Raw genomic sequence first — 10,861 nt, 5'->3', positions numbered from 1 at the left:
TTCCCACCGCGCAAACTTCAGCCCCTGCCTCCCGTCCCACCGCTCGGCCCTCGGCCGCCCCGTGTCTCTACTTCTCCTCTCTTGCGTTTCTGCCCAAGCCCGCATTTCTCCGCGCGTGCCACGGGCCCCGGCCCTCCTCTCCAACCCACGCTGAAGCCCTCGGCCTCTCCTGCCTCCTCCTCTCCGCATTGAAACGCGTTCCCTTCCCGGGACTCCAGCCCCCAGGGCTGACTTTTTCACTGGAACCCTCAGCTCAGCCCCCTCTCAGCGACCTCACCTCCACCCCCGCACTTCAGAGGGGTAACCTTTCCCCTTCCCTCCCCTCGCGGGTTTGCTCCGACCCTGCCTGCGGGAGGGGGCTGGGCTGAGTGGCTTTGCAGACGCGGGTAGGTGATGCTTCGGATGGGGGCTTCTACGTTTTTGTGGGCCACTCCCACAAAAACTCCAACCCCCTCCTCCTCTGGGGAAACTGAGGCCCAAGGAGGGGAAAAAGGGTTGGCCCATGATCACGGAGCCTGTTCTGGACCCTCTGAGCTATAAGAAATTTTCAGAGGAGATAGCCACGCCTACCCATTGAGCATTCGGTCAATTACCCCATTTTACAGATGGGGAGAGTGAGGCTCAGAGGCAGAAAGGGCTCAGGTGCGGTCACAGAATTAGGAAGTGGAGAATCTGCGTCCACATCCAGGTCAGTCTAACACAGAGGATGAGATTTCGGCAAGGCTGTCTGATTCTTGACTAGGGAGGAGACTGAGGCCCTGCCCTCCTGCTCTGACCCCCGCCTTCAGCAACTCATTCTTCCACAGCCCCCCTTTAGTAGACACCCCGCTTTAGTAGAGCCTCAGAGCCACAGTCCTGGGTTCAGATCCTGCCTCCAGTCATTTACTGGCGGTATGATTTCGGACAAGCTGCTTAATCCCTCTGAGTCTCAGAAGCTCTGTGAAATGGGATAATAGCAACTCACCTGGAGGGTTGGTGTGAAGAGTTAGCTATATGTGGGATGCTGGCACCAGGTGAATGCTTAATTTGTGGTTGCTGTTTGGTGGCTAAATTGTGTCTGACTCTTTTGCCACTCCATGAACTGTAGCCCGCCAGGCTCCTCTGTCCATGGAATTCTCCAGGCAAGTACTGGAGTGGGTTGCCATTTCCTTCTCCAGGGGATCTTCCCGACCCAGGGGGTCGAACCCGCATCTCCTGCATTGGCTGACGGATTCTTTACCCCTGAGCCACCAGGGAAGCCCCAGGAACACTGTTGTGATCCTGTGCATATCAGAAGGCTGCAGCGTCTCTTTGCTCTGGGCCTTTACCTGGAAGTTCTTTGTCCCTTCATTTCCCTGCTTCACCAGGCTAGCTCCTACTCAGTCATCGCCTCCTTGGGAGGCCTCCAGTGCCCGTCCTACGTTTCTGCTGCGTTCTCTTCTGGAGCCTGGGAGACCCGGAGCCCCTGGACCACTGGACTGTATACTCTCCTTCTGTGTCTCGGAGGCTGTTCTGGGTATACAGCAGGTGCTCAGTGAAGGTTTTCTGTGTCCCAGGCTCCCTGTTGTCCAGTATAATCTCATTCAGTCCTCCCATCTGCCTGCGTGGTCGTGATTGTTCTTCCTGGTCTCCAGAGGCTTGGAGAGGTGAAGTGACTTGCTCAAGGTCACACAGCCGGCCGATGGCTGAGGGGATGTGCCCCACTGTCTAGGGCCTTGGGGCCAGGCTCCAGGAGAGGGAATCAGCCTTGCCAACTGGAGCCTGAGAAGCCCGCCCAGTCTGCTCTGCCAGCGGTCCTGAGAACACTTAAAACCACCCCCAAGCATATGAGGATGGTGTCTATTTTTACAGTCCAAATACCAGGGGGGCTGGGTCCTGCTTGACCAGCTGTCCAGGCACCCATGTGGCCCAGTGTTTCAGCTGAGTCGCCTCTAGGGTTTCTCTGGAATGAAACTGAGACTGTGTCCTCTGGCTCCTGGAGGCGGGTGGTGACTGCAAGTGGGGGTCCCGGGCAGGTGGAGGGAATCTTCCATCCCCGTAGTTCCCAGTCCCCACTCTGTGAGCAGGGGGCTGTTCTGTTCCCACTCAGTCTCCAGCAGTGAAACGAGTAAACTGAGGGATCTTGCAGGAATTCCTGCATCATTTTTTTGAATATTTCTTTGTTGATTTGGCTATGCCGGGTCTCACCTTGTGGGAGCACACGGAATCTTTGATCTTTAGTTGCAGCATGTGGGATCTAGTTCTCTGCCCAGGGATGGAACCGGGGCCCCCTGCAGTGGAAGCAGAGTCTTAGCCACTGGAGCACCAGGGAAGTCCCTGCTACATCATTTCTTGAAAACACAGAGTAGTATTGGTTGAGGAGCCAGGAGAGCTGAATGGCAGGCTGATTCTTTTCCCAACTTGCTGGGTGACAATGCAACTGGGTTCTTTGCAACCTCTCTGAGCCTAGTTTCCTCACCTGCCTCATGCTATGAGCTGGTTGTCCCATTACAACCTCCCAGGGATGTTATGAAGTGGGGCAAAGAAAAGTCCCATTTTTGTAAAAGGAAAAATTGAGGCTGAGAGAGGAGCCAGTTGCTCAAGGTCACCTGGGTGGTAAGTGACATGACCAGTATATTTACTTCAGCGCCCAAGCTCCTATCTACCAAGTTATACCCTTTCCTCTTTGCCCTTCTTACCACCACCATACACGTATACACATGTATTAATATATGTCTGAGAGCTGAGTATTTGCAGGAACTTGGCAGTGTCTGAAATGCTGGAGCATGTTTCAGACTAATGGGTTTCAGCGTTTGGATTTCCACACAGCTCTCTGGCTCTGAGCTCTGTTAGGGGCTGACTCTAACCCTCCTCCCGCTCCTGCCCTCACCCTGCCCGCTCAGGGCCTCTTTGGGCTAGTTGTTTGCTGGGCCTGGAGACTCAGAGATGAACTGACAGGCCTCTATGAGTTCATGTTAAATGGAGGAGACACTGGTAACCAAGCTTGTAGTGCAGTGTGAGAGGTGCTGTAATGAAGGGGAGCAGGGTATCCGAGAGGTTCCTGTCCAGGGAGACCAAGTGTGCTTAGAGACTGTGGGTGGAGGATAGGGCAGGATGGTGAGAGGAGTCTTCCCCAAGACTGGGACATTTGAGTTGGGCCCTTGGCAGATGAATAGGAGTTCGATAGGTGGAAAAGAAAGAAAGGGGCAGGAGGCCCATCTTGGGCAAAGGAGCACATCCCTTGGGTTGCCAGGCTGAGCTGGGTCTCTACAAATTGCAGCAGAAACTCAGCTTCAGGGTCCCGCCTGCCTTCTCTGAACATCCCTTCAGCTGGACAGACTTAGGAGTGCGTGTGGCTACCCCAGGCCTTGTTGCTGTTGTTTAATCGTGTCCGACTCTTGGTGACCCCACAGACTGTAGCCCACCAGCCTCCTCTGTTCATGGGGTTTCCCAGGCAAGAATACTGGAGTGAGTTGCCATTTTTTCCTCCAGGGGATCTTCCCAACCCAGGGATCGAACCTGCGTCTCCTGCATTGGGAGGCAGATTCTTGACCATTGGGCCACCTGGGGAGCCCATACCCTCAGCCTTGTCCTGGCTCAGATCCAAATCTCTTCTTTCATCTGACCTTGGCTGCTGCTTCGGCAGCAGGCAGGCCCAGAGGTGGGCATCATCAACCCTGCCACCCTCTCCCTGCCTCCAGCCTAACCTCCTTCCTTCTCTCAGCAGCTTGAGGCTTATCCCAGCTGTTAAAGATAAACAGCTGTGACACTGACAAGCGCCCTCCTGCCTGAGGGGCCCTGGGGCCCACTGTGACATCCAGCAGCAGGTCTGAGCCTGCAAAGATGAGGCTGGAATCCTACTGTGACCAGTTTTGCCCTAGGAGCCTTGGCTTGGCAGGTTGTGAGGTGCAGGGCTGGGGGAGATTCTTGGTTGACTTGCTAAAGCTAGAAAACCAGGCTGGTGGGGGATCAAAAGCCTGACTCTTTTTCTGGGGCCGCCCACTCTCTGATCTGGACTTCACTGCATCTCGCCTTGCTGCTGTCAAGTGCCTGCAAGAGCCAGTAAGCAGGTGCAGTGGGCCTGGGGAGATCCTGCAGGCCTGGAGAGTGTGTGTCCACCTCCAGAGGCAGCTGTCACCCCTTGAGCCAGGTACTGTCACCGGAAGCTATTGTTCAGTCGCTCAGCCATGTCCTACTCTTTGCCACCCCATACAGCACGTCACTATCTCCCGGAGCTTGCTCAAACTCATGTCCATTGAGTTGGTGATGCCATCCAACTGTCTCATCCTCTGTCGTCCCCTTCTCCTCCTGCCCTCAGTCTTTCCCAACATCAGGGTCTTTTCCGGTGAGTCGGCTTCTTCACATCAGGTGGTCAGAGTAGTGGAGCTTCAGCTTCAGCATCAGTCTTTCCAATGAATATTCAGGGTTGATTTCCTTTAGGATGGACTGGTCTGATCTCCTTGCTGTCCAGCGGAGTCTCAAGAGTCTGCTCTAGCACCACAGTTCGAAAGCATCTGTTCTTTGGTGCTCAGCCTTCTTTACGGTCCAGCTCTCACATCCGTACATGACTAGTGGAAAAACCATAGACTGTAGACCCAGCTGTATTCAGACAAGAGAATCTGGAAGTCAGTACATGCTCACACACAGGACTCCTTGTGATGACCTAGCTGTGCCCACAGCCCAGATAATCCACCTGCTCTTGACTGCCCCTTTGTATCAAGGTGTGCTCCTGGGAGAAACTGTAAGGGTACTGCCCAAGTCACCAGGGCCCGGGGCCTGCTCGGCAATGCCCCTCTGCCCTCCCTGCCCAGGTTCATGGCCACCAGTGACCTGATGTCGGAGCTTCAGAAGGACTCCATCCAGCTGGACGAGGACAGTGAGCGCAAGGTGGTGAAGATGCTGCTCCGGCTCCTGGAGGACAAGAACGGGGAGGTGCAGAACCTGGCAGTCAAGTGGTAAGTGTCGGCCCCGCTGGGAGCCAGAGGGTCCCTGCCCCTTTGGGGTCCAGCCGCTGGGAGAAGACTGGCTGAGAAGTTCTTGGAGCACCTTCCCGGGTCAGGCAGATCCCCTGGAGAAGGGCATGGCAACCCACTCCAGTATTCTTGCCTGGAGAATCCCATGGACAGAGGAGCCTGGCGGGCTACAGTCTGTGGGGTCGCAAAGAGTCAGACATGACCAAGCAACTCCTTAGAGTGCCAGTCGAGCTGGACAGTGCCTTGCTCTGGGTTCCCCTGGAAGTACACCCTGTGGCAGGGGTTCACGTGTAAGTTTATTAGGGAAGAGATCCCAGGAAGCTGGTGGGGCCATAGGGAAGGAAGAAAAGCAATAAACATGACTTCTCAAGCAGCGTACCGCTGTGGGCAAGGGGCGCTTAACCCTGCTGGGGCGGGGGGTGGTCCCTGGAACGCAGTGTAGGACAAGACCTTCAGGGGGGTCCCAGCTGCCAGCTTTCCTTGGTTGAGGGCTGCTCCTGGGGTAGGCAGGGGGTTATGCATTCCTTGATATCTCCAAGTAGAGAAAACCCTCAGACACAGATGCGAATGCTGGCAGCTGGAAAGTCAGGCTGGCATGTACAGAAATGGTGGGGGTGAAAGAACACGGGGGTCTTTGCCATTGGCCTCATGATGTGTGGTCCTGAGACCTTTGCTGGTTACCCCCAGAGTTGAAAAAGCAAGATGGGTTATGTTCAGAACACGTGTGTGCGTGTGTGTGCTGGGGTGGGCAGGAGACTGAGGAATGGCAGGGGTCAACAGAGAACTGGGGCACTGTCTCTCAAAACAGTACTCTGTGGGCTGGATCCTGGCATCCTAGGCTGGTAGTGAATTTCAACTTGACCCCAAGAGCAGGGGATTTCAGTAAAGAGTCTCACAGGGGAACAAGACATGCTCAGGCTTGTGGTCTGGTCATCCCTCTGACAGTGGAATTGAGATCATGTGGACTGGTTTCCTACTAGCAAAAGCAGTAACCCCTCTTTATAACATATAATCTGAAATACTCTTTTCTTACCATGAAATGAAATTCATGCATACTAGAACCTGCCTCTACCCATGATTACAAAACACTTTATATAATGCCCTAAACCGGCACGTAAAGAAAGAAGAGGAATGCAGTTGATAATAAGATCGTGTGTGTTTCAGTGCATAAATGCTCAGGCACGTTGATGGTAGCCGTGTAATAAAGTTATGGGAAGCCTGCACCAGAGTGTAGGCTTCCTGTCAGCGCTGAGGCAGGAAGCAGGTGGAGACAGGTACGGATGCTGGGGACTCAAATACCAGCACAGTGGCATTGCTTTTAGGAGATTTCTGAAATGGTGACCATCTCCTGGTAAAGTTTCCCAGAACAACAAACTACAATCTTCCTTCAAGTTACTTGATAACTGCATGTTTTGGAAATTTTAGAGTATATATTAAAATGCTACAAAAAAGTATTTTTGTGTTTATATGTAAAATGAAATTACATATAATTTCATTTTGGACTCAGATAATTATAGAAAGACTTTTTACCTGTGTGACTGCTCTGTGGGATGTTAGAAACTCCAGCAGGACAAGAAACATGGTTTCGCAATATTGTTTTTCTGTCACACCCGGCCTCCCCTCTCCCCGTTCAATAAAAGCCAGAAGTACCATCTAAATAGCAATGATGAGCATAACTAATAGAAGGCCTGCCAGTAGATTTCCAAAACACCCCTCAGAGCAATATTACCCCTATTGGGAACCAGTGCTATATGAGGTTGAGTGGGAGGACCCGCGATTTCTTAGATCGAGAAAGAAGTTGAGTTTTGCAAACTGGTGTGCGCTGCAGACATGTGAACCCCTTGTTTAAACTGTGTGCTCCTCACCCAGGGATTCTGATTCAGAAGTGGGGCCGGGGCAGGCAGATGAGGCTGTGCACCCAAGAATCTGCATTCTAATGTACACCACCATCTGGGAACCACTCTTAGGTCAGAGGTCCTCAGCCTTGACTGCCTATTAGAATCACCTGGGAAATTAAAAAAAAAAAAACCCACAGAACTCCCCAGTGTCCAGACCACACCTGAAACCATTTAACTCAGACACTCTAGGGCTGGTACCTGGGTAACGCGTTCTTAAAAGGCCCCAGGTGACGGCAGTGCAGACTTAAGGCTGAGAAACAGTGTGTCTCGTGCGGTTTTTATTTTTTTAATTTGAAATTAATTTTATTTATTTTTGGCTGCGCTGGGTCTCTGCTGCTGTGCACGGGCTTTCTCTAACTGCAGAAAGCGGGGGCGACTCTCCAGTTGCCGTGCACGGGCTTCTCATCACGGTGGCTTCTCTTACTGTGGAGCGCGGGCTCTAGGGCGTGCGGGCTCCATAGTTGCAGCTCCCAGGCTCCAGAGCACAGGTTCAGTGGTGGCGGTGCTTGGGTTTAGTTGCTTCAAGGCATGTGGGATCTTCCCGGATCAGGGATCGAAGCCGTGTTTCCTGCATTTGCTGGCGGGTTCTTTACCACCGAGCCGCCTTGGGAGCCCTTGTGCGATTCTTCAACTTTAATGTGCTTTCCGGTCACCTGGCGGTTTTGTTGAAGCACAGATTCTAGTCCAGGAGCTCTCAGGTGGGACCTGAGCTCTGCATCTCTGCGTCTCCAGATAGAGCTGATGAGGCTGATCTGTGACCACACTTGGAGAAGCAAGCCTCTAAGGCAGAAGTTCTCCAAGTGTGGTCCCTGGACCATCTACCGCAAACTTGCTAGAAATGTAAATTTTCAGGCCCCTACCTAGACCCCTTAAGTCTGAAAATCTGGGGTGGTGTGAAAATCTGGGGTTCATTCTATTTGAAGGAGTCCTTTAGGAGATTGTGATACATGCGGAAGTTTGAGAACCCTGCTCTGGGGCATTCCTTGGTTTCCAACTGAGGTTCCTGGGTTGGATGTTTTAGCCATGTGCTGAGATGCATCCAGGAGGAGATGCAGGTTTGAGAGGCGTCAGGAATGAGGTCAGCATAGCCAGAGGGTGGGTCCCTCTCTTTCTGGCAAAATAGGGAGTCCCTTGTTGATCTGAGTCTTTTCCTCAGCATATGTGGCCCCACAGCCTTGAAGGGACCTAAGAGGTACCCCAACTCGGGCTGAGCCTGGGCTCTTACAGTCCCTCCCTCCCTGCTCAGCCTGGGTCCTCTGGTGGGCAAAGTGAAGGAGTACCAGGTGGAGACCATCGTGGATGCCCTCTGTGCCAACATGCGGTCAGACAAGGAGCAGCTCCGAGACATCGCTGGCATCGGCCTGAAGACCGTCCTGTCGGAGCTCCCCACTGCGGCCACAGGTACCCAGGTCCCAGGGACCAGATGCTTCTGTTATTTGTCCTAGTTTATGATTGAAGAAGCAGAGGCTCAGCGGGGTTTAGGGACTTACCCAAGGTCAGCCTGGTAAATAGCAGAGGATTCAGACTCACGTCTGCTTAACTTCATGGCTGTGTTTCAGAGATGCTCTTAGACTCTGCAGTTAACACAGTCTAACTAATGGCAGCTTGAAGACATGGGGAGTTGCTTTTCTCGCTTAACTCGGAAGGGATCAGCCACTCCATTTTTGTAGCAATTTACCGAGAAGCTCAGTTAGGACAGGGCTAAAGTCTCTCCCCAGGTCTCTTGCCCTTTATAAGAAAAGTGCATGTTTCCCCAGAAGACACTGACCTGTATCTCACTGGCCAGAACATGGTCATCTGGCTCCTCCAGGCCGCCAGGGGTCTGGGAAAGACTCCTCGTTGGAAGGCAGAGGGCACAGGGGTCAGATGTGAGGTGGGCCAGCCAGCAGGTCTGCCCTCGGTTCCTCAGCTCCCCAGCTGTCTCCTTTAGTTTGGCCGGACCCTGGGTCATACCTTGGACGTTGGACGTCCTGGCTTCTCTGGTCAGCACCATTTGGGGGTGGGGTGGGGGATGTGGCCTCAGGGATGCAACCAGAGCAAAGGCCAGCCACAGGTGGAGGCTGGCCCTGGGCCTCACCGCGCCCACCTTGCGCTCTGTGCAGGCTCCAGCCTGGCCTCCAACGTGTGCCGGAAGATCACTGGCCAGCTCACCAGTGCGATCGCCCAGCAGGAGGACGTGGCCGTGCAGCTGGAAGCCCTGGACATCCTTTCTGACATGTTGAGCAGGTGCGGGAGGCCACCCTGAGCAATGAGGATGGCAGGGAGGGGTGGCAAAGGCATAGGGAGGGACTCAGCTTCACAGAGCAGGTACTTACTGTACCACAGGCCCTGTGCTCAGGGGCCTTTAATTGCCCCAGTAGTGTCCCAGGAGAACTTGACTGTCAACGAGTTCTCCTCACTACAGTCAGGACATGAGGAACCTAATAGCTGGGCCAGTGTTTTCAATTGCACTACACTTTTCTAAAGTATTCATTCAGCTTCTCAAGATTTGAACACCTACCAGAAAAATGTCAGGTGCTAGACCGTGTTGGGAGGATGGAGTTGGCTGGGTCTTGGCCGCCTCTAGGGAAAAGCTCCAGAGAAGGCAATGGCACCCCACTCCAGTACTCTTGCCTGGAAAATCCCATGGATGGAGGAGCCTGGAAGGCTGCAGTCCATGGGGTCGCTGAGGGTTGGACACGACTGAGCAACTTCACTTTCACTTTTCACTTTCATGCGTTGGAGAAGGAAATGGCAACCCACTCCAGTGTTCTTGCCTGGAGAATCCCAGGGACGGGGGAGCCTGGTGGGCTGCCATCTATGGGGTCACACAGAGTCGGACACGACTGAAGTGACTTAGCAGCAGCAGCAGCAGCAGGGAAAAGCTCACAGACATGTAAACCTGTGAGTGCAGTAAGAACAGCAGCACGGCTAAGAGCAGGACCAGTAGGAGCTCGGAGGAGGAGACCCTCACCCGACTGAGGAAGGGGGAACCTTCCCAGAGCGAGTCTAGTCAGCTGACTCTTCAAGGGTGGGTAGGACTTGGCCAGGCGTGGGCGGGCATAGGGGGACCCTGGATGGAGAGGCTGCCCTCAGCCCAGAGGACAGAGGCCATCGAAGACATGGGGTCCCTGGAGGTTGTGGGGTATCATGTAGGGTGTCATAGCTTTTCTAGTAGGTGAGCAAATGAATAAATGAAACCCAGGAAAGAGGTCTGTGCTGGACAGAGAGAGATGGGAGGGTGAGGTCAATGTGTATGTGTGGAGTGAGAGGAAAGGTTTCATGTATGGGACGGGAAAGGCACAGGCCTGGCTTGAAGGAGGGATGGGAGCTGCCAGGGTGGGCATGGGCTGCGTTTATGTGTGCAGAAACCATTCTCTGCCGTTCCCTCTTGCCTTGAGCCCGGAGCTCAGCTCATCCCAGGGGCACTGGGGAGCCACTGGAGGAGTTAGGCAGAGGTACCCTGGAGATCGGTCTGGCCTCAGTGAGTGTGAGTGAGTGAGGATGAGCATTGAGGCAAGGCCCAGACTCGGGGAAAGTCGGGAAAGCTCACTGGAGTCCCCCAGCCCCAGTACATCTGGCTTCCTCCCCAGGTGGGCAGAGTGGGCTTGAGCAAAACCCTTCCCCTCTCTGCTTCCTCTCCTGTGATAATAAGTAATCACTTCACACAGTTGCAGGGTACCTTCCTGTTTACCTAGGGCCATTGGGTTGTCATAACGGGGAAGAAGCCAGGAGCCCATAGGGAGAGGGGAGGTGCCTGGCCCAGGCTGCCCGCCGGGTGGGCCCGGCCCGACGCCCCCTCCGGCTCCCCAGGCTGGGCGCTCCGCTGGGCGCCTTCCACGCCAGCCTCCTGCACTGTCTGCTGCCGCAGCTGAGCAGTCCGCGCCTGGCCGTGCGCAAGCGGGCTGTTGGGGCGCTCGGCCACCTGGCGGCCGCCTGCAGCACCGACCTCTTCGTGGAGCTCGCCGACCACCTGCTGGACCAGCTGCCCGGCCCACGCGCGCCAGCCAGCCCCACGGCGATCCGCACCCTCATCCAGTGTCTGGGCAGCAT

General features: G+C 54.4%; 1 protein-coding gene across 1 annotated transcript in view; it reads left to right on the top strand.

Moving 5' to 3' along the window:
• Positions 1-4,772: 4,772 nt before the first annotated feature.
• CAND2 (cullin-associated and neddylation-dissociated 2 (putative)) overlaps positions 4,773-10,861 on the top strand; it is a 23,242-nt gene continuing 17,153 nt past the window's right edge. The window contains exons 1-4 of the mRNA XM_010862516.1: positions 4,773-4,913; positions 8,076-8,230; positions 8,932-9,055; positions 10,622-10,848. Of these exons, the coding sequence (XP_010860818.1) occupies positions 4,774-4,913; positions 8,076-8,230; positions 8,932-9,055; positions 10,622-10,848 (646 nt within the window). The 5' untranslated portion in view covers position 4,773. The remainder of the gene's footprint in view (positions 4,914-8,075; positions 8,231-8,931; positions 9,056-10,621; positions 10,849-10,861) is intronic.

This window comes from Bison bison, unplaced genomic scaffold (genome assembly GCF_000754665.1).
Source record: "Bison bison bison isolate TAMUID 2011002044 unplaced genomic scaffold, Bison_UMD1.0 scf7180017864482, whole genome shotgun sequence".
Lineage (NCBI taxonomy): Eukaryota > Metazoa > Chordata > Mammalia > Artiodactyla > Bovidae > Bison > Bison bison.
This window is presented reverse-complemented; position numbering and strand designations above follow the sequence as displayed.